Source organism: Carettochelys insculpta, chromosome 3 (assembly GCF_033958435.1).
Source record: "Carettochelys insculpta isolate YL-2023 chromosome 3, ASM3395843v1, whole genome shotgun sequence".
In the NCBI taxonomy this organism is placed as follows: Eukaryota; Metazoa; Chordata; order Testudines; family Carettochelyidae; genus Carettochelys; species Carettochelys insculpta.
This window is the reverse complement of record NC_134139.1, coordinates 200,184,420-200,208,364: the sequence shown is the minus strand read 5'-3', so window position 1 is coordinate 200,208,364 and position 23,945 is coordinate 200,184,420. Positions and strand designations below refer to the sequence as shown.

Below are 23,945 nucleotides of genomic sequence, written 5' to 3'. Positions count from 1 at the left end.
TGTTTTTTAAATACATTAGAAGCAGGAAGCCTGCTAAAAAAGCAGTGGGGCCCTTGGATGATAAAGATATAAAAGGAGCGATCAAGGAAGACAGTGCCATTGCGGAGCGATTAAATGATTTCTTTGCTTCAGTCTTCACGGCTGAAGATGTTACAGAGGTTCCTAAATCTGAGCCAGCCTTTTTAGGCGACAAATCTGAGGAACTCACTCAGATTGAAGTGACATTAGAGGAGGTTTTGGAATTAATTGATAAGCTGAATAGTAACAAGTCCCCAGGACCAGATGGCATTCACCCAAGGGTTCTGAAAGAACTCAAATGTGAAATTGCGGAGTTATTAACAGTGGTTTGTAACCTATCCTTTAAATCCACTTTGGTACCAAATGACTGGAAGACGGCCAATATAACACCAATATTTAAAAAAGGCTCTAGAGGAGATCCTGGCAATTATAGACCGATAAGTTTAACATCAGTACCAGGCAAATTAGTAGAAACACTAGTAAAGAGTAAAATTGCAAGGCACATAGAAGAGCACGAATTGTTGGGCAAAAGTCAGCATGGTTTCTGCAGAGGGAAGTCGTGTCTGTCTAATCTATTAGAATTCTTTGAAGGGGTTAATAAACATGCGGACAAGGGGCACCCAGTGGACATAATATACCTAGATTTCCAGAAAGCCTTTGACACGGTCCCACACCAAAGGCTTTTATGTAAATTAGGTGGTCATGGGATAGGAGGAAAGGTCCTTTCATGGATCGGGAATTGGTTAAAAGACAGAAAACAAAGGGTGGGAATAAATGGTAAATTTTCACAATGGAGGGGGGTAACTAGTGGTGTTCCCCAGGGCTCAGTCCTGGGACCGATCCTGTTCAACTTGTTCATCAATGATCTGGAAAATGAGGTAAGCAGTGAGGTGGCAAAGTTTGCAGATGACACCAAGTTGTTCAGGACAGTCAAAACCAAAAGGGATTGTGAAGAACTACAAAAAGATCTCAGCAAACTGAGTGATTGGGCAGCAAAATGGCAAATGAAATTTAATGTGGGTAAGTGTAAGGTAATGCATGTTGGAAAAAATAACCCAAATTACACGTACTACATGATGGGGTCAAATTTAGCTACGACAGATCAGGAAAGGGATCTTGGAGTTATAGTGGATAGTTCTCTGAAGACATCCACGCAGTGTGCAGCGGCAGTTAGTAAGGCAAATAGGATGTTAGGAATTATTAAAAAAGGGATCGATAATAAGACAAAAGAGATCATACTTCCCCTATATAAAACTATGGTACGCCCACATCTCGAGTACTGCGTGCAGATGTGGTCTCCTCACCTCAAAAAAGATATATTGGCATTAGAAAAGGTTCAGAAAAGGGCGACTAAGATGATTAGGGGCTTGGAAAGGGTCCCATATGGGGAGAGGCTAGAGAGACTGGGACTTTTCAGTTTGGAAAAGAGGCGATTGAGGGGCGATATGATAGAGGTATATAAAATCATGAATGGTGTGGAGAAAGTGAATATAGAAAAATTATTTACCTTTTCCCATAATACAAGAACTAGGGGACACCAAATGAAATTGATGGGTAGTGGGTTCAAAACTAATAAAAGGAAATTTTTCTTCACACAGCGCACAGTCAACCTGTGGAACTCCTTGCCCGAGGCGGCTGTGAAGGCCAGGACTCTATTAGGGTTTAAAAAAGAGCTTGATAAATTTTTGCAGGTCAGGTCCATAAATGGCTATTAGCCAGGGATAAAGTATGGTGCCCTAGCCTTCATAACAAGGGCAGGAGATGGATGGCAGGAGATAAATCACTTGTCTTCTGTTCTCCTTCTCTGGGGCGCCTGGCATTGGCCACCGTCGGCAGATGGGATGCTGGGCTTGATGGACCTTTGGTCTGACCCAGTATGGCCATTCTTATGTTCTTATGTTCTTATGTAATATCTAAATCGTTGATGATGATATTGAATAGAACCGGTCCCTGTGGAACCCCACTTGTTATACTTTTCCAGCAGGATTGAGAACCATTAACAACTACTCTCTGAGTATGGTTATCCATCTAGTTATGCACCCACGTTATAGTAGCCTCACCTAAGTTGTATTTCCCTAGTTTTTTGATAAGAATATCATGCAAGACCGTATCAAATGCTTTACTAAAGTCTAGGTATACCACATCTGCCGCTTATCCCCTATCTACAAGGCTCGTTATCCTATCAAAGAAAGCTATCAGATTGGTTTGACATGATTTGTTCTTTACATATCATAACCCTTCTACTGGTATGTCACAAAGCATGCTTTATATGTAAGATCACAATTTAAGTAAAAAGGAGCAACATACAGAGTGTTACAGTGGAGCCCAGAGCTCCTGTGGTAGGGGATCAAGATCATTGTAAAAATCTGGGGGCACAGACAATATTCTCTCTCTTTCTGTATCTCTCTTTCTCTCTCTCATACATACACATACTGCCAGGGGGAGGGCAGGGGAGTTAGAAAAGCCAAAATATATCATCTCTTTTTAAAGAAAGAAAAATCTCGTGATTTTGGCCCAATCTCACAGGTTGCAGCTCTGTCTCATGGTGTTTGAACCATCGGGTTTGGCCCAGCTGCTCCAGGCTAAGCCAGGTTGAGGATCAGATCAACCCCAGTGAAAAGGGGCAGAAATTTTCCAGGAAAAGCCCAGCTCCAACCAGCCACCAGATAAACTTTGGCTCAGATCGGCTACCTGGTCAACCTCAGTCTTCACTGTCACCAGATCCTACTGGCCTACCTCTGAATGGCTGACAGGTCAATCTCAGCTCTGACTGGCCACTAAGTCAACCTAGGTTCTGACTGGCCACTGGGTCAACTCCAGCTATGACTGGCCATAAGGACAGCCTCTCTTCTGAATGGTCACAGCAGATGAACCCTACCTCTGTACTGATCATCAGGTCACCCCAACTCCAACTGGCTACCAGGTCAACCTCAGCTCCAAGTGGCCACTACACAAGCCGAAGTTCCAACTAGTCACCAGGTCAACCCCAGGTGAAAGTTTCTCATTGCAAACCAACCACCAGGTCAACCCTACCCTGAGAAAAGCTGTCTATACTCTGCCGTGTAGGGATGAGGAGCAACAGTTTTCTCTCAGGCCTCTTTAAACAGACTCAGATGCTTTACGGAAGGGACCAAGATGGTTCCCTGTTAGATGTGTACCTCAGAAGTGGTTTGTGTGATCTCACACAGGGTGTGTGACTCGACTGGAGGGCTGAGTTGTCAAACAAGACCTAAAAGTGAGGGATTGCGGGAACATGCACTCAGCCAGAGAGGGGCTGTTGTGAGAGGGGAGAGACGCCCTACCACAGTGCCATTGCCTGTGTCTGTCCAACAAGACTGAGGCCCCTGAGACAGGGATCACCAACTCCGTGCCTCATTCATGGTGGAGAAACTTCAGAGGTGTTTCCCTGACTACCTCTGCCTACACGAAATCCCAGCTGGCCCTTAGCTGGACAGTTTGGTGAGGTGAGAGGGAAGAGAGGAAGGGGAGGTAGAAAACAGAGCACTCTCGGGTCCAGAAGTAGCTCCAACCCCTTCCTCGCCCCAAACTCAATTTGTCTGGGATGTTGTTTGTTCCATACATTGACCAGCTAGACAGCCTCAAAACAAGGATCCACAGGCACCCGCACAAATGAGGGTGGTGAAAAAAGGCAGATGTGCACTAGCCCAGGGAGAAATGGCTTAATAAATCTGAGTCCCTCCTCTCTACACCATTGTTTCATCCACTCACTGAGACCATGCAGTTCTGCCTGCTGCCTGGCCCTGCAGATTGAACTGGAAGTATTTCAGAGAATGCTACTGTTGAGGTCCTGGATTTCAATTTCTTTCCTAGCAGTCTTAATTTGGTCTCCAGGACCTCTCCCTTACACTTCCCTATGGCATTGGTTCCTACATGTACCATGACCACCAGCTCCGCACTTCCACCCTGTCCCAAGCAAGACATACAAGTCTATCTAGATGTCTCAAGAGATTAACAACCTTCACAGCACGTAGGCAAGTCACCATGCAGCTCTCCCAGTCATTGCAAACCATCTGTCTGTGTTTCTAATGACTTAGTTACCCTTTGAATTATACCTGTCTTTTCCTAATGACTGTTGTTCCTTTCCACTGAGAAGTTTCCTCAGTGTGAGAGGATATCACAACATCATGTGGGAATAAGGTCTCAGTTATGGGGATCATTTCCCTCTGCTCCAGTTGGATGTTCTTCCCTGAGCCTTTCATCCTCCTCAACAGCACAGAGATTGTCTGACCAGAGATGGGACTATTCTACTATGTCGCAGAAAGTCTGATCTATGTACCTCTCTACGTCCCTTAGTTCCTTCAGTTCAGCCACCCTGGCCTACGAAGCCCGTATGTGGTCTCTGAGGGCCAGCAGCTCCTTCCACTAGGTGCATACATGTGCCACCTGTCCACAGGGCAACATTCAGTGCAATCAACAGGATAGCCCCCATTCTGTTGCTGGGTACCTGCCTGCATTTTCGTTTTACTCATAATGCTAATTTGGTTTTGGATTTTTTTTAATCAGGTGGGTTTTGTTTAGTTTAAAGAATATAACAGGTGTGCCTATGCTAGGAACTAACTTTGATGTTAGGTGCTACTCTGAAGTAGCCAGCAGAAAGTATACACACATTTTCCCTTACTTCAAAGTAGGGAGCCCGGCTTTGAAATCCTTACTCCATTTGTGGGAATGGAGTAGCGCCCCACTTTGAAGCTGGGTGTGTGTAGATGCTCAACTTTGAAGTATTTTTTGTAGTGTAGACACAGCCTAAGTGTATATAGGGTCCTAAACCACTATCCTTCACTCCAAGCTCTTTTGAAAAATTCCCTGGTTAGCAGCTTCTGTTTGCTAGCTATGCAGGGGTGGAAATTCTGGAGGACTAGGGCACTGTCTTCATGGAGATACATGTACCTCATAGAGCTGAAATGGATCTTGAGAGGTTATCAAGTCCAGTCCCCTGCCCTCTTGGCAGGACCTATCACCATCCCTGGCAGATGTTTTTTTTTAAATCTATTTGACCCAGACTCCTAAATGGCTCCCTCAAGGATTGAGCTCAAAACCCTGAATTTAGTAAGTCAGTGCTCTGGCCACTGAGCTGTCCCTCCCCCCTGGATCACAGAACTCCAGTGAGATAAGGAAATGGTGGAGAAAGGATCTGGAGGAGAAGGGCTTTGCCTGTAAACAGGACATACTGACATCTGGACAGGGAGGTGGAAAGGGAAGAGTTAGTAGGAGTGGGCTGCTGTCTGTATGAGGGCACAGGCTGGCAATTAGGAGGTGTTGGGCGAAGGGTCTGGAGGAGCAGGCGCTGTCTGTATATGGGCACAGGTGGGCCGTGGTTGTGAAACTCAGCCTAAAATAGTTGGTCCAGGCAGAAGCTTGACATATAAGTGTTATGCCCAGGAGCACTTTTTCTTCTTCTTACAAAAATGTTTTACTCTGTTGGATGAATGTACTTACAGCCTTTTCAACCACTGCCTTTTACCGTATACTTGACTTTTGATTCACTATCACAAAAGCCTTTTTCACAAGATTTTTTTTGCAGTTATCCTCCTTGCATCCCCTTCCCTCTGTCTCATTTCACGCTGTATTATGATTTTTTCCCCCTTCTGGTTATGAGGTGTCAGGGAATAAGACTCTGCTCCTCATATAAAAGGCCTTGAACAAAGTTGTTTTGCCATCGTAATGAAAATTTCCCCAACTTCCAAGCCTTTGCTTACATGCTCAGCAGAGACTTGTTCCAATCTGGCAAATAAATTCACCAAAGATTTCCTCCATGCTGACTATGTGCCAGCCTAGGGCAGCAAGGAGTGAACATGACTCCCCCTGCTAAAGCCCAGGCAACAAGGAGAAAACAACTGGGATGTAACTGTTGGTGAATGAAAAGTGGGAATGGGGGAAATAGAGGGTGGACTGAAAGTTCAATAGGAGGAGAGAGGGAGGGTTGTGGAGCTGGGGTGGGGTAGACGTTGGATGGGAGAAGAGAAGGAAGGGTCAGAAGCTGGGGTGAGGTGAAGGTTGGATAGGAGCAGGGTGTGGGTGGGGGGAATCCAGAGCCAAGATGGAATGGAGGTTGGATGGGAGCAGAGGGGGAGGGTTTGGGAGCTGGGGTGGGATGGAGGTTTGGCAAGAACAGAGGAACAGGGGTCAGGAGGCAGAGTGGGGTGAAGGCTGAAGGGTAGTACAGGGCTAGCAGAGATGGCAACTAGAGGGGTAAATAAGAATATATGGGTGTGATCAAGATTCATGGATTAGAGTTTGTGTAGGGAAGCTGGGAGAGTTAAGAGCGGGTGAGTGCATAGGGGGAGAGGATTTGAGTTCCATTTTTAGATGACTTTGCAATCATTACAGAATACGTCTCTCAAGAATTTGGAACAGGGTACAGGAAGTGTTAGCCTCATCATTATCAGAAAGTTGCTGTAAAACATGTTGTCAAAGTGTGTATCTCTTGCTCTTCTAGTGGGTTGTTCACGATGGGAACTGCAAACCACAATTAAAGGGCATAAATCATTTTTTCCCCTGCTGAACAACTCCCATTGACTTCACAGGGAATGGGGTCAGGCCCTGAAGGTGAAATTCAGCTCTGTGCTGTGGGCTAGTGCAAGACTTATACACATTTTAGGACCCTCTGACTCCCATATGTCATGGATGCACAACATGACCTGTGAAAAAGTATTGGAGATGATTGGAACCCAGCAACACTAGTCAAAAATATCAAAAGAAAGTTTAGATTTGCTGGACACATTTTAAGGTGGGGGTGAGGGTCAATGAACGAAGCATGTTTGTTTACAGGTACTGGAAGGGAAAGGTCAGGGCAGAAGATCATGAGGCGGACAGTGGACGAGGGATGCTATGTTATCTGGTGACAAGTATCAAAGAGATAGCTATGTTAGTCTGTATCTTTAAAAACAAGAAGCCCTGTGGCACCTCATAGACTAACAGATATTTTGGAGCATAAGCTTTTGTGGGCAAAGACCCACTTTGTCAGATACATGAGTCTCATGCATCTGATGAAGCAGGTCTTTGCCCACGAAAGCTTATGCTCCACACTATCTGTTAGCCTATGAGGTGCCACAGGGCTTCTTGTTGTTTTTGAAGATACAGACTAACTTGGCTACCTCTCTGAAACGTCCCCAAAATAATTCCTGAAGGATTTCTTTTGGAAAAATATCCCATCTCTTATTTAAAAAATTGCCAGTGGTGCAGAATGTCTGGTAAGTTGTTTCAATGGTTAATTAGTCTCAACGTTCAAAATTTACACCTTAGTTAAAGTCTGAATTTGCCAAGCAAAATTTAAAGTTATGCATGTGCTTAAGAGGTCCTGATTCTTAGAGATTTAACCTCATTTTGCATCTTCCTATCAGAATGTTAGTATATTGACATTCTTCTCATTCTCTCTCTTTCTCAGACAGGAGCATTCTGGTGGATACCCCTCTTCCTCCCTTGAGAGGTCTCTATGTACTGGGGACTTTGGAATTCCCGGTCAACTCCAGCAATGTCCTTAATGCCACTTGTATAGTGATTGCAGGTGGTGAGCTGAAAGTGGGTAAGAGAGAGATAATGGCCAGAGGATGTTCTTGAAGTTAGGATTTTGTCTTTGACTTGAAAAGAAAAAAAGAATGAACAACGAATACTATGAAATCATCCATAATGATGCCAAGCTTAATAATCAAACAGATCATCACTTCTTCTGTAGTGCATACAAGGAAAAGGTCAATTTAGAACAGATAGGCTGAGGAGAAGATTTAATACAGCTAATGTGTTCTTAATGAGTAAATGTATATAAATTATTAAAAGCTGGCTCCATTGCAGTCAATGGTAAAACTCCTGTTGATTTCACTGGGCCCAGTACTTTACTCAATGTGTATAAAACCCGTGCCTGTGGATTGCTTCTTAAGAACTTGTTTTCTTGGATTGTAAGAGCTTCAGAATAGGGACTGAGCCATCCTAGATGTGATAACAGTGCCTAACATTGTGTGTTTAAAGTTGGAATCAATAGAACTGAAAAAAGTGGCATGGAGGACATTTAATGCCAAATCAAGAAGTTAACTAAGTATTCCCAAGAGGCATAGAAATCCTGATCTGACATAAAGCTACCCTAGCTTCATGTTCTGCCCATACCTGAGATCAGTTGGATATCTGGGACTCTTGGAGAATATAGCATGGGTCCTAGTTCTTATGCCCAAAGTATCCCCAATGTCACTGGATCTGCTATGTACATTTCACAGTGAGGAAAGGGATGCCTTTCCCCAGGAAAGTAATTACTCCCATAATTCTCTTCAGACATAAAACTGCATCAAATCTTGATATTTGTTTACTTACACGAATCCTTCGGATGCTCAGATCAGTGTGTTGGTTACTTTCTGACCTTTCTCAAGATTGGTTTTATGAACTTTAAAATGAGAATGTATTTGAGTAATCACATTCCTGAGAAATCTGCCCTGGGATTTCATCGTTCTTATTCTCAAGGGACTGGCTAGTTAATACAGCTTTAACAGAAGAGCTGTTATATTGCTTTGAGTTTGCATTGAAAAGGGACTTTAAAGGTTACAGTGGAGGTCACTGCACCTTTATGCATTCTTGATATTTTAATGATCTCACCTTTTTGCAGTTTAAATGCATACAATAAGACAATAAGAGAGTTCTGCTGCCCAAAAAACCACTTATTTTGAAATACTGATGTGCTTCCTTGGAATATAAACTTCCCTTTTGCCAGTGTTTCCCTATTTTATTTGGCCACAGAACCCTTTTAAACTTGAAATAATTTTGTGGAACCCCATTCCCAGGTTCTATCCCCCTCAGTCCCCAAACCCACCCTCCATCTTCAGGCTTAACCCCTCTCAGCCCCAAACCTGCCCCCTTAACCCCAGTGTTAACCCACCTCAGCACCAAAACAGCTCCCTGGGACTAAGTCATCTGTGGCGCTGGTTGGGACCCTACGTTGGGTGGCCACATGCGACCAGTGGAAGGAACGCTGGTGTGGAGTTGTTCCCCTGGCAGGGGTGAGCTAAGCCATGCCCACTGGAGGGGTGTGGCCACTCAGGTTGCAGGGTGAGTGAGGGGCTCTCTGCGGCTCCCTGCCCTGCCACCACTGAAATAACGGAACTAAATGGAGTTGGTTTAACGGCCAGATCCCTCCCGCTGCCCTGGTGGCCATTAAACCAGTTAAATTTAGTTCTACTGTATCAGCCACAGCAGGGCAGGGAGTCACAGAGGAGTCAGCTTTTGTAATGGAATTTTCTCGCAAAACCCTTATTTTCACTTTGCACAGCTCCAGGGTTCCACAGAACACCATTTGGGAAACACTGCCGTATGCATATAGGCATGGAGTAATGCTGGCATTAACAGCCAAACAGGTAGCTATGCCTGTAGAATCTTTGGACAGTATCTTATGGAGACAGATTCTTTTTCTGCTGGAAAGAATATAACTGGATACAAATTCTTCACTTTGCCCACAGCATTCTCTTTTGGCTTTTAAATTTGGCTGTAAAAAACAGGAAAGGATTCCGCTTCCCTGCCTTTCTCTTCCCATGTGTTCCAGGCCTGTGGGCAGCTTCTTGGAGCCCATCTGTCCAATCGTGTGCATTCCATGCCCAAGGGAAGGTTTTTCAGCCCATCTGTCCTATTCTACCACACCCTAAAGAAATCCTGACACAAAACAGATAATGAGACAGTTTAGTAAACAAAATTAATAGATGGAGACATCAGCATTGAGTATTGCCTAAGCAGGATCTGAGATTGACACCGTCTGATCTATATAACAACTGCCCTCCAATGTAACTTCTCAGCATCCTGCTTTCAGCCATATCACTGACCCTGTTTTACAGAGAGGGAAGCTGATGCTCAAAAGCTATGTCTACACTGTGACTGGCCTCTGCTAGCAGATTCAGGCTTGTGGGACTGTTTAATTGTGGGGTAGACATTCAAACTCCTCCCTCACAGGCTGCGTCTACACTACGAAATAAAATCGAATTTACACTAGGGTCACAACATTCACGAGGGTTCAATGTTCAGAACCCTTGCGAATGTTGATTTTCGTGAATGGGGTGGGGCTCGGAGCCCAGGGGAAGTGGTGGCTGCCAGCGCTGCCCACCAGAGCCCCAGGGAAGGAGCAGTGCCAGAGCCCCAGGCAAGCAGTGTCTGCCTGTACTCTGGCCCTGGAGCCCTTGGGAAGCAGCGGCTGCCCGAGCCCCAGGGAAGCGGTGGTTGCTTGTGCTCCAGCCCTGGAACCCCAGGGAAGTGGCAGCTGTCTGTGCTCTGGCCCCGGGGAAGCAGCGGCTTCTGGCATTTCCAGCCCTGGAGCCCAGAGAAGGGAAGGCAGGGGAAGCCATGGCAGCCACTGGTGCTCCTGCCTGGGGTCCCAGAGAAGCAGCACAAGTGCTGCCCGCCCTGGAGCTGCTTGTGAATATTTGAACTCGTGAACACTAAGTTCGTGAATGCAGGGACCTTACAGTATTAATATCGATTTTGTAACTAATGTATAATTTGATTTTGACTATCCTCACCTCCCCGTGTGCTCCTCATAAAGTCGATTTATTGCTGCCACGCTCAATTGGCAAACATTGACTGTTGCAGTTGTGCATTGTGGGAAGCTATCCCACAGTTCCTTCATCCCCATAGCACTCTGGGTATGCTCGCTGGTCTTCGACATCATGTTCCCACGTTGCATTTTCCTCATTCCCTCCCATGTTCAGCAAACACCCATTGTTCCATTCGGAAGGAAGAACAAGCAGGGCATCCACAGAGATGGAACTTTCTTTCTTCTATAACTGAATTATCAAGGATTTAATAAAAATCAGCAAGTGTGTGTCTTCTCAGCTGGCCATCCACTGACTGTCCCCCCTCCCTTGATTGCATCTGATCCCTGAGACTAACACAGGGACCCTGAAAAGCTCAAACAAGGAGTTGATAGTAAAATTTTTGAAAGAAGAGAGGTGCTGATAGGAGGGGTTTTGGCTTCCCCTTGCACTATACGGATTCTGGGCGGAGTCTGGGTTCTCAGGTCCATCGCTGGGGCGTGAGGCACAGGGCATGAGGGGGTTTCAGTGGAGGGCCAGCTGAAGTAGTCCTCCCAGATATGTTCACTGCTGGGGGAGACTTCCCCCCACCAGCAGCAGCAAGCCCCTGAGTATCTTAGCCGCTAGGAGAGACTTCACCCAGTGGCAGAAAGGCCCTAAAAATATTTTTTTAGGGGGGGGCAGTTGAAGTAGACCCCTCAAATATCTTAGCCACCTGGGGAGACTTCCTCCCCAGCAGCTGCAAGCACCTGAAATTCTACCTCATCCTTGGAGCCCTAACCGTGCGCAAGCCAGGATGTGGTGCTGCCTGGCAGCATAGTAAGCACTGAATGGCAGACACATCCTTTTATTGGGTCGGGGGCTACCCACGTGATGGGGTCTTTCCCGTGCTCAGTCACGACCGTGTGGTGCCTGTTGGGGTGGGGAGCACAAATGTAAACCACTAAGAAGAAGTTCCTCAGCCTCTTATGCAAGCACGACCCCCACAACAGCCTTGCTGCCATGTGGTGCAGTGGGGTAGCAGCTAGTGTCAGGCAGGGCAGAAAAAAATACCAAGTGCAGAGACAGAACCATGAACTCCATGCTGGGGGTGTTTGTAATGGGCAGTTGCACTCGCAGCGCTAATAGCAAAAAAAGAAAGACATTTCCCAGGTTCTCATACAAACATGAACCCACAGCCACAATCTTGCTGCTCCCGCTTTGAAATTCACGGGCTTCCTGTTACCTAATTCCTGTGCATCTGGAGAGTAGCAGCCAGAGCAGAGCACTGAGGGGCATTGTAGGTTACATATGGGGCACCTTTGGAGGCTAATAGATTTGATTTTAAGATGTGGAGCTTCCACATTGGCCTTTAATTGAACTTCTGAATTCGAGCTTGACGCTAAACCTGTCAGGTAACGATGATATTGTGATATCGATATTGGTGCTCCCCAAACAGAGCTAATGGTATTTACAGTGAGCACAGTCACGTAGAAATATTGAGCTAGCTCCCTTAAATTCAAATTTATCTTGTAGTGTACACACAGCTACGGGGCCCTAGATCCAGTGCTCCAGCCTGAGTCCAAACACCTACATAGCAATTAAACAGCCTCTTACTGTGAGATTTGTGAGCCTGAGTCAGCTGGCCCAGGTCAGCCTTGGGTGTCCAACTTCAATGTGACATATTCAGGGTTGCTATATGACTTGCCCACACAAATTATGGGGCAAATCCAGAAATAGGATCTTAGGTTCAGATTTCCTAGTTGTCAATCCTGCATATTTAACCCCAGGACCATAATTGTTTGGTGTATAAGTCGTAGTTGGATGACCTTTGCTGTACAATAGAGCAGTGTTTCTTAACCTCTTTGAGACCATGGAACAAGAAACAAACAAAACCAAACAACAATATATGCAGCAAAAATAAAATTCAGTCATTTTATCAGGTATTATAGCAATAAAGAAGTAACATTTTAGCTGGTTTTAATAACAGAAAATATATACCATCAGTGTATTTTCAAAATGCTTGTGGTACACCTGTGATTTGTTCTTGGAACCCCACTGTTCCGTGAAACATAGCTTAAGAAACAGTGCATTAGAGCGCCGGTTCTTTTATTTGGGTGAAGGTTGATTAAAGCATGAGAGAGAATAGGACTACAGCTGGGATAAATATTTCAGACGTTGACAAACTTCATTGATCTTCCAACAATTATGACAAAACTTTAGCTTGAAATGAAATGGGGACGTGAATTTTAGATGAGTCCATCCCCCATAAAGGCTCATGATGTAGAGAAATGCATGCCAGGCCTAAAAGCACAGAACTACTGAGACAGCTCTGATGGGCCTTACTAACATTTTGCATTTATGTATTGGTCAATGTGTGTAATGCAGCCCCTCTGTACCTGATCCATGGGAGATAAAATCAATTTCGCTTACAGCGAGTGTGTCTTTAGCTCAAGTTTTAGCATTAGATTTCCCTGATTCAGTGATGCTTTAGAAGTGTTGCTCAGTTACACCCTACAGCATGCATATGGTATGCAATAGGAAATTATCATCATTGTTTATTTGCAGCTGAAAGAACTGGAGCTCAGCAAAGTGACTTGCAAATGGCGCTAGCATTTCAATGTCAGAAGCAGACATTCAAAAATGCCCTTCTCAACTTCTCATTTTGACCTAAAATTGAGGTTCAAATCTAAATAAAAGGAAACTGAGAAAGAAAAAGTGAATTCCACTGCTGAGCAAAGCCACTTGTCTTCACTCATCTCTGATACAGAGGCACCAACATGCTGGAATTATTTTTTCTCATGACTGAAACCCTCTTTGAACTCTGTAGTACTCAGCTGTTCAATACTTGCAGACTCGCTGGTATTGCCCATCACACCAGAGTATAATAATGTAACATTCTCTCAATAACTACCCAAATAGATTTTTTTCAGCCTTGACACATATTGTCCTGCATCTCTAATGGTGGCTGCTTGTCAGTCGTGTCTCTCATTCTTGGCAAAATGTCTAAGGTTATTATTAACTCATGACGTGAGTAATGGAAGGTGAAGCACCAGATATTTCAGAAGTCTCTGTTGCTTTTGGAATAAAACCATAATGCACCCAGCTTCCATATCTACTATATGTTCTCTGTATACACATTTATTTGTTTGATCAAAACTCCTCCTGAATGGTAAGAGCTAGGACTCCCATATATGGTATACAGCTTCCTTTTATCATAACTTAAAGCAACATAAGGGTTTGGTTGTGCCAGGGGAATGGGGAAGTGCCTGGAATGGGTTTGCTTCTCCTAAAACAAAAGAGACAGAATCACCAAATCAATCACGGTCCTCAAAACTGACATAACTTGAGTTATGTTGAAAAAGATTGAACCAAGATGAGCTCGAAAAACAGGATGAACCTGGAATAGTACCGTTTCACAGTACATCTTACAGAAAAAAAAAAGAGAAAACGGAGAAATTTTGAGCAGAGCTCTGTTTTGGCAGAGCTAAATCCATGCTTAAGTTTTGAGAAGTAGAAGACAATGTTACTAGAAACCAAATGGACAAGAGCTCTTTGTTGTTAAAACACAGCAGGTGATAGGAGCTTACAGCGATGAAGAAAAAATATACTTGATAGAATTCCCATTCAAAAATTACTGGCATTAACTTCATAAATGAGCACTCTATTTTTGAAAAATACAATCATTTCAGTAAAGCATGTGCATTTTCCTTTTGTTCGAAAAATTAATGGAGTTAAGGATCTGAGCAAGGTTGTTTATATAATTGGAAAAATTCAAACAGAGTAATAGCTCTCTTCATTGTCCTCCCAACTGGCACTTTAAAAGATTCACGGGAAAATGATACGTCAGACATTGTGGTATAGCTGAGTGTTACTCAGTCTAAGAGGTGCAGCTAGGACACCCGAGAGATGCATGGCTCATTTCAGTCTGTTGAAGTTCTCAAACTATTCTGTAGAGCGGGCCACAAGGGCTTGTCTCAGGGATCTACTGCCCCGCCCATGTACACTCATGTAATATCCTTGTGGCAAGTAGGGCAGCTGCTCACATAGGCTATGGCTACATTTGAAGCATCTGTTGACACGTTTCTGTTGGAAGAGATTTTCTGACAAAACGTCTATCGACAGAGCCCGACCGCACACTAAAGCCAATCGAAAGAGCAATTCATTCTGTTGCCCAGAGTGGCTGGACTGCTTGGCCAGTCTCTTGACAAAACAGCTTATCAGAAGCACAGCAGACAGGGCTGCCCAGTGTCCCCGAAGCCCTTTCTGTCAAGAGAAGTCCCACCCCACCCCCCTGATCATTCACACAGCTTTTTTATTCAAAGGTTCTCTTCCTCATCTGGGAGAGGCAGAGGGTTGTTGGCAGAAGTGCCAAATTTTATCAACAGACTGTCGACAAAATGCATTTTGTGTGTGTACGTGCAGCGAGTTTTGTTGACAAAACTGTCTAGTGTAGCCATAACCAGAGAGAAGCAGTAAAAAGTATTTAATGCATTTCTAATTCCTACTAATGAGTGTTTGTTCCTTTAAGAAAAAAAAAAACCTAAACTATCATCTGCCGTAGTTCATCTCTGCTCTTTCCTCATGTTTGGTCCTTTCTGCCCCCACCTCCTCCACCGCTTGGTTCCTTTTCTCCTGAGTACACTTCCTGACCATCTCATTTCCTCCTTTTGTGCTCTCATAGGTAGTCATCTCTCAATAGCCATTGGCAGCTTCAGTCCCACAGAATCATAGACCTGGCAGGGATCTCAAGATACCATCTAATCTACTCAGAGCGATCTCTCAGAAAGTGTGGAACCTGGGACATCCCCAATTCACCTGAACTTCTGTTCCCACCACACTTCTTCCAGCCCCTGCTCTGCCCTCTTCCCATCTCCACTCCACACTTTTTCCCACACCCCCTCCCATGAGTTAATGGGAACAATATAGTTCCCTCCTCCTTGTAACACCCTTTTATGTACTTGAAAGCTGTTATCATGGCCCCTCTCAGTCTGCTCTTCTCCAGATTAAACAAGCCAAGGTCTTTCAGTCTTCCCTTATGGGTCATGTATTCTAGACGTTTAATAACCATTTTTGTTACTCTTTGGACCTTTTCCAGTTTCTCCACATCTTTCTTGAATTGTGGCGCCCAGAACTGGACACAATACTCCAGGTGAGGCCTATTAGTGCAGAGTAGAGCAGAAGAATTACTTGTTGTGTCTTGCTCACAACAATCCTGCTAATATATCCTAGAAATATATTTGTTTTTTTTTGCAACTGAGTTACAGAATTCACTCACATTTAGCTTGTGATTCTCATCCAAGGATGTAGGGATTTTTAGGGTTTAGGCATGAGACACCATGCTTCCGAAATAGATCCCTAGTGGTTGAAAGTTGTAGTCATATGTTGTCTGTTTATACTCATTTCTCAAAAATAAATAAATAAATTAAATTAAATAACTCCCTGGTTCTGATACAATTGTTAATGGACTGGCATTCACATCCATTTGAGGTAGCCTCAGCAAAGTGGCCAAGGATTGACTGAACCATGAAAAAATGACTTCCTTCCTCGCTCTACTAGAGGAAGGACCAGTAGTAAAGGCATGAGATGCAGTAGCAATGGAGTGGAGGAAGACATGCTTCCTGTACTGCACCTGTTCAGGCGATGCACAAAAGACTTAAATCTCTGGGAGTATCAGTCTGGCACTACTAGAGATCCTTGAATTTGCAAATGTATTCATTTTTAAAGGCTCTTAAGGAGGAATATTTCTTTCGGTTATAAAGTTTCCCTTCTCTCATTCTTATAAATATTTTTCACCCAAACTGTAATTTTTAAATATTAAAAGAAAATGACAGGCTGGGTAATTTAGCATAGATTTTTTTTTTAAATTCTTCATCTGCTGTGGTTTTGTGTTGCATAATTGATTTAATCTCTAATTTTAGAGGAACACTGAACTCTTTTACTGGACTCTGCATATATTTCTCTAGGGCAAAAACTGTCCTACTTTTTCCTCCCTTGTATCCGTTTAGAGCTAGGCCATTTTCTTCTGAGACTGTAAACTACCCTGGGTGAAATAAATGAAGTCACAGTTGGAATACGGTTAACTGTACAGACTTATCACCACAAGATAAGAGCAACATCACACACCACATTTTTCCAACATTTTTCTTTCTCCTGTGCTATTAACAGCTTTCTGTTGGCCTAGAAGAGTATTTTACTGAGTTTGGCCTTGAACTGGTAATTTTACACTGAAAAGAATGCATGAGGAAAGAAGAAAAAGGATGGTCCAGTGATTAAAAGCACTAACTTAAGACATTCAGGTTCAGTTTCCAGCTCTGCCTTTGACTTCCTATGTAACCTTGAGAAAACTACTTAGTTTCTTTATGTCACAGGTGAATCTACCTACCTATCTCCCTGGAGCAGCATGAGTTGCTCAAATGCTACGTTAATGGGGTCTATATAGGTACGAGAGGCATATGGTGAGAATCAACTTCACGAACTGATGAGATTTACTTCTTTCTTGGTAAGTTGTATCTCCAGTGGAAGGCGTGAGTGCTCAAGGCATTTTAAAATAAGGTCTTGAGTGCTAAAATGTTGATCATGGGGTCATGCTATACTCGATAATGATGAGTCAGCGGGAAAGGTAGAAATATATAGCCCTATCATCCTGATTCCTGCTCCTAATCACTAGGCCACACAGCTGCTATACCTTATAGCTGGGTCTACACGTAAGCGCCCTTTCGAAAGGGTGAAAATGGAAGTTCGGTGGTTGAAATAGCGGCCATTGAACGGGAGCACCCGCCGCCATTTTTTGGATCGGCATTATGATCTGCGCTTTCGAAGTGCTGCCACCGGTCTTTCGAAAGAGATCATCCACACAGCTCCAAGCTCTCTTTCGAAAGAAGGGAGGCAGGAAACGCTGCGGACAGGGGCCCGTGGCCGACAAGCCCTTCCGGGGCTGCAGCCAGCCACCTCCTTTAAAGGGCCCCTCCCTCCACCCTCCCCTCCTCATGAGCCAAGTGCTGCCCAGCCTTTCCCAGCCCGGCAGAGCCCACTCGTGCCCATGATGGAGGCCCAGTGACAACGCCTGCAGGAGGATGCCCTCACTATGGACACCCTGCTGGCAGTGCTGTGCACCATCGCCACAGCTGCACCCGATCTCATCGGGTGGCTGGGCGGTCCCCCTGGGGCAGTGGGGCTCCCCCACCCGGGCCACCACTGGGCGCCCCCCAGGTGCCCCGACGCCTCTGGACCCACCCCAGCAGCACTGACTGGTGGGAGCGCGTGGTGCTAGGGGATTGGGGCGAGAAAAGGTGGCTGCAGAACTTCCGCATGTCGAGGCAGACCTGCGACGAGATCTGCCACTGGCTTGCCCCCGCACTCTGGCACCCGGCCACCTGCATGTGGCCAGCCCTCACCCTGGAGAAGCGGGTCATGATCGCCACCTGGAAGCTGGCCACCCCAGACTCCTACTGCTCTGTGGGACAGCAGGTCAGGGTGTGCAAGGCCACCATCAGGGCTGTATTTATGGAGGTAAGGTGGGACTGGGTGGGGGTGGGGAGGCTGGGGCAAGGGAAACCCTCCTCTGCAAGGGGCTGGATGGGGCAGGGGCTGGATGGGTGGGGGGCAAGGGGCTGGACAGGGAGGGGGCTGGATAGGAGGGGGACAAGGGGCTGGACAGGGCAGGAGCTGGATGGGAGGGGGCAGAATGGGCCTGAGGTGGGGGGAGACCGCTGCCACACCCGCACTAGAGCACGTGTCCCCCTTCCCCCCCTGCAGGTCATGAGCGCCGTCAATGTAATGCTGCTCCACAGAGTTGTCCACCTGGGGGATCTGAACAATGCCGTTGCCAGCTTCCAGGACCTGGGCTTTCCGAACTGCATCGTGACTTTGGATGGCGCGCACATCCCCATCCGCACCCTGCCACACAGCGCCAGCCAGCACATGAACAGGAAGGGCTACCATTCAGTGGTGCTCCAGGTCCTGGTGGACACAAGGGTCTGGTTCACCGACATCTATGTGGGCTGGGCTGGCCACACCCATGATGCCCGAGTCTTCTGGAACTCTGGCCTCTGCTGGCACATGGGGGCTGGCACCTTTGTACCCCAGCGGTAGATCCCGGTGGTGGAGGACTTCACAATGCCGCTCTGCATGGTGGAAGATACGGCATATCCCCTTCAGCCGTGGCTCATGAGGCCGAACATGGGACACCTCGACCCCACCTGGGAGGCATTCAATCAGCACCTCAACCACACCCACAGCATTGTGGAGTGGGTCTTTGGGTGCCTAAAGGGGCAGTGGAGGTATCGCCACATGCAGCTGGAGGTCGGGGTCCTCAACATGCCCCAGGTGTTGAGTCCTCCACAATGTTATGGAGAAAAAGGGGGATGCCTATGTCCCTGGGGGGGCTCTCCGTCTGGCACCTGCTATGAGCAGCCAGGTACCGCCCCAATCTGCCAAGCCCACCAGGACGGCCACCGCATCCAGGAGGCCCTCAGGCAGGCCTTTGCCAATGGCCACCTCTGACCCACATGCATGCCCACATCCCATGCACATCTGCCATCCACCGTCCCTGCCAACCCCCAACCCCACCAGCACCACACCCGCACATCCACCACCCACCATTCCCCTGAGGAGCACAGCATGGAGTGGTGAACAATCAAAGAAACATTTATCTATACTATTTGCATTGTTAACTATGTACAGGGGGTGGGAACCTAACTTGGAGGGAGTGGGGGGAACCTAACTTGGAGAGGGATGAGGCACTCATTCCGGGGCTTGGGTGGTGGGCCACAAGCCCCGTCGGCCCCTGGAGCCCCTGCTTCCCTGGGTGCCAAGTCCCCGGTGGGGAGGAGAGGGTGCGGGTAGCACCAGGGCTACGTCTACACGTGCCCCAAACTTCGAAATGGCCATGCAAATGGCCATTTCGAAGTTTACTAATGAAGCGCTGAAATGCATATTCAGCGCTTCATTAGCATGCTGGCGGCAGCGGCGCTCCGAATTTGACGCACCTTGCCGCCGCGCGGCACGTCCAGACGGGGCTCCTTTTTGAAAGGACCCCACCCATGAGCTCATGGGAATAAGGGGACTTCGAAGTAGGCGGGGCCCTTTCGAAAAGGAGCCCCGTCGGGACGCGCCGCGCGGCGGCAAGGCGCGTCAATTTCGAAGCGCCGCTGCCGCCCGCATGCTAATGAAGCGCTGAATATGCATTTCAGCGCTTCATTAGTAAACTTCGAAATGGCCATTTGCATGGCCATTTCGAAGTTTGGGGCACGTGTAGACACGGCCCAGCAGATATTGCCGGCGAGTGGGCCTGGTGGGGGCGGAGGGTGCAGGCTCGGTGGGGGCGGAGGGGGTGGGCTTGGTGGGGGTGGGGGAGGCAGAGTCAGCAGCGGGAGCTGCCGGGGGCGGGCAGGAGGCAGGCAATGGTGGCTGTATGGTCCCGGAGGGTGTGGCCAATGTCCTCCAAGGTGGTCTGCAGCCTCTCCTAGGCTGCCCTCCTCCACTCCATGTGGCCTGGGCAAGCCTCAGGTGCTGCTCAGCCACCTCAGCCTGGCATTGGCTGATGGGGTCCTCCTTGGCCCTGTAAGGGGGCCCTCCAGCCACAGCCCTGATGGCGCGCTGCCTTGGGTAGCATCTGGGCATCTGCAAGGGCTGTGTGGGAGCTCTCGGGGACGAGGGACAGTGCGGGGCTCTCCTGGCCCACAGATGGTGTGGTTGTGTGGAGAGGAGGAGAGCGTGTCAGTAATGTGCCCTGAACGGAAGGGACCAGGCTGTGGCCCAGCCACCCGAGCCCACCCCATGGGGCCCCCACACCCCCAAAGGACACTGACCCCCCACCAAGGGGCACTGACCCACCGCCCACAGGCTGGGCCTCTCAGCCTGGGGGTACATCCAGGGGTCTCTCATGCAGGTGGCCCTTCCCGGCCTGTGATGTGCAGGCCCCAGGTGCTGTCTGGCACTGACCAGCCACCACCCCGTGTGGCTTGCGGCACTGTCCATTGAAGGTGGGTGTTTGGCATCACTGGTGCGCCACTGAGGGGTGCCGCATCCCAAGTGGGGGGGTGGCCTGTGTGCGGCCTGGGACCACTGGTCCTGTGTGCGGGTGACTAGCCATTGCGTCGCCCCCCACCCTCTAGAGCAGGTGTGTGCCCCTCCCTGTATGTACTGGAGGGTCCCTCAGCGATATCTGGGAATGTCCGGCTCCTGGTCGCCCGGCTGGAGGAGTAGGAGGGGATGACAACGATGAGGTCCCCCTCCTCACTCAACCATTCGGTGGTCCCCTTGCCCTCCTGGGTCCCCAGTCCAGGCTGCTCCTCCTCCTCCTTCAGCTGCAGCTCCTCACCAGATATGTCCAGGAACGCCGGAGGTGGGGAGGTCTCCTGGGGCCCCAGGATGCCCTGGAGCTCCTGGAAATAGGGGCATGTAGCTGGAGCTGCCCTGGAGCAGCTGATGTTGTCCCTGGCCCAGGCATAGCCCTGCCGCAGCTCCTTTACCTTGGAGCGTACCTGGTCTGTGGTACACTCTGGGTGGCCCCTGGTATGGAACCCTGGGGCCAGGTGGCCAAAGGCGGTGGCATTGCGCCGCTTGACCCCCATCTGGTGCAGGGCCTCCTCGTCCTTCCATAGGCCAAGGAGGTCCTGCAGCTCCCGCTCCATCCAGGAGGGGGCACTCTCTTTTTCCTCCCCCTGAGAGCCCTGCGGGGGCTTGGAAGGGGGGCCATGGGGCTCGCAGGGGGGCTGGCTGCTGGCCATGCTGCAATGCTGGAGCGTGTGGCTGGAGCACGTGGGGAGGCTGCTCCTAGCACGCTCTCAGCTTCCTGCCATGGGTTTTCTGCGTGTGTGCGGCTTTAAGGCAGCTGAACTCAGGGACCATAGAGCCCTGCTTCTGCCAGCTGGAGTGGCCCTGCACTCCCACTGACCAGTGCCATGGTGGACCCGTATTTCAAAAAAGCGGACTGTGGAGCGTCTACACATGTACTCTTTCGAAAGGGAGCGATCTTTCTGATACAGGATCGGGGTTCGGATTTTGAAGTCTGCGTCCCATTCTTTCAACTTTCTTGTGAAAGACAGGTTTACGCATGTGGACGCACTTTCTGCTCTTTTGAATAAGGGCCACTTATTTCAATTTTTTGTGCACATGTAGACAAAGCTAATATGTATTTAGCTTTTGTAGAACAAACTCTCTTTGTTTAATTAACACGCCCTGCATGGAAGATAAACTACCAAGCATGTTACATGGTTTATTCTTTCATTTTAATTTGAATGATAAATGTGGCAGTGTGGGACAGGAATGAGTTTCAAGAACACATTTTTATAGAGCTGACAGAAGTATTTATAACTTCTAATACTTTGCTACTTCCCAGCCCGGGATTTTTTGTTAGTTCACACATTTAGACTTTGATGTAAAATCTCGTTCTAACCATAGGATATGGAGGGCTGGTAAGTGTTTTCTGTATTTTCAGTAAGGTTTAAATATATTTTGTGGGCTTCATGTATTATCAAACCTTACCAGACTAGTTTTAATATATGTATGCTATTTTCAAGGGCCTCTAACTTTAAAGGTGGTTTCATAGCTCATGGATCAAGTCTGTTTTATAGGTCAAATTCAGCAAAAGCACTTCAGCAGATTCTTAATCACAGAGAAATCAATGTGATGTTAAAGTTAAGCTCATGTTTAAATGTTTGATGAACATAAACACATTCTTGAAGGTCAAAGATTAAAAGGCCAGAAGGTATGATTGCACTCATCCAATCTGATCTCTTGAATAACAAAGGCCATAGATTTTCAACGGAATAATTTTTAGAGCATTTTTTTTTCAAAAAAAAAGCTCAGTATTGTTTTTAAAATTGCCAGTGAAAGAGAATTCACCATAATCCCTATCATGGTTTTTACAATGGTTAATTACTCTCACTGTCAAAAATTTACATTTCATTTCCAGTCTCAATTTATCTAACATCAACTTCCAGCCATGCTGTATCTTTTTGTGAAAGACTGACTAGCCCATTATTAAATATTTGCTCCCACTGTAGGTACTTATACACTGTAATGAAGTCTCCCCTTAACCTTCTCTTTGTTAAGACAGATAGATAGACTCAAGGAAATCAATCTCTGTGAGACATATTTTCTAATCCTTTAGTTATTTTTTGGTTGTTTTCTGTACCCTCTCCAATTTATCAGCATCATTCTTAAGTTATGGACACCAAAACAGGGCCCAGTATTACAGCAGCAGTTGCACCTCTGCCAAATTGAGGTGAAATAACATCTTTTCTTCTACTCGTATTTTCTCTCTTTTGAGTCGTAGGATCACATTAGCCCATTTGGCCACTGTGTTGAGCAGGGAGACCACATTCAACTGATTGTCCACCACCACTCTAAAATCTTTCCCAGAGTCACTGCTTCCAAGGACAGAGTCCCCCCATCATGGCCTATATCATTTGTTTCTAGCTGTACACATTTACATTTAGCCATATTATGATGCATGTTGTTGATTCACAACCAACATACCAAGTAATCCAGATTGCTCTGTGTCAGTGATACTCTTCATTATTTACTACTTACCCTTTTTTTGTATCATCTGCAAACCCGGTCAGTAATGTTTTTATGTTTTTTCCCAGTTCATTTATAAAAACATATTAAATAGCGTAAGGCCAAAAACTAGTCTCTGAAGGACCCCACTAGAAACATACCTTGCTGGTGAAGAGTTCCCTTTTATGTTACATTTTGAGGCCTGTCATTTAGCCTATGTTCAATGCATTTAATGTGTGACATATTAATTTTATATCTTTTAGGGATTTTAATGAAAATTTATGTCACACCAAGTCTATTACATCAGCTCTACTACCTTGTTTAACTAATCTGGTGGTCTCATTCAAAAAAGATAGCAAGTTAGTTTGGCAGGGTCTATTTTCCATAAACCCATTTTGATTATCATTAATTATGCTATCTGCCTTTTTTTTTAAATTAATTGTGTCCTGTATTAGCTGTTCCATTATCTTGGACAGGATTGATGGCATCATTTAAAATTTTGATGACATCATTTAAAATTTTTACAACATTAACAGTGTCCCAGTCTTCTTGACCCTCCCCATTGGTCTGAGACTTAAGGTATGTCTACACAGCAGCCTTCTTTTGAAATAAGCCATTCCAGAATAATTTCAAAATAATGCTGGTACACGCAAAAATGCATTTAAAAATAGCACTTAGCTGTTTCAAAATACATTGTCCGCACACATAGGCTGCATCTACACTACAAGATAAAATCAAATTTCAAGATGTTAGCTCTATATTAACACATCGCTGTCTTCATAGTTAATACTATGATCTAGATTTATTGAGGTGTAATGCTGATTACAAAATATCGATATTATGGGATGGGCATAGCATCAAATTTGAATCTAAAATCTTGAATCAAGGCTAGTGTGGAAGCGCCATGTCCTCAATTCAAATTTATTA

General features: G+C 46.5%; 1 protein-coding gene across 14 annotated transcripts in view; it reads left to right on the top strand.

Moving 5' to 3' along the window:
* The window catches only part of PKHD1 (PKHD1 ciliary IPT domain containing fibrocystin/polyductin), a 455,042-nt gene that overhangs the window by 261,904 nt on the left and 169,193 nt on the right, over positions 1-23,945 (top strand). For all 14 annotated transcript variants that reach the window (XR_012645152.1, XM_074991417.1, XM_074991418.1 and 11 more), the window contains one exon: positions 7,424-7,561. Coding sequence is in view for 13 of the 14 variants with exons in the window: in XM_074991417.1 (XP_074847518.1) it covers positions 7,424-7,561 (138 nt within the window). In the remaining variant the exon portion in view is untranslated. The remainder of the gene's footprint in view (positions 1-7,423; positions 7,562-23,945) is intronic.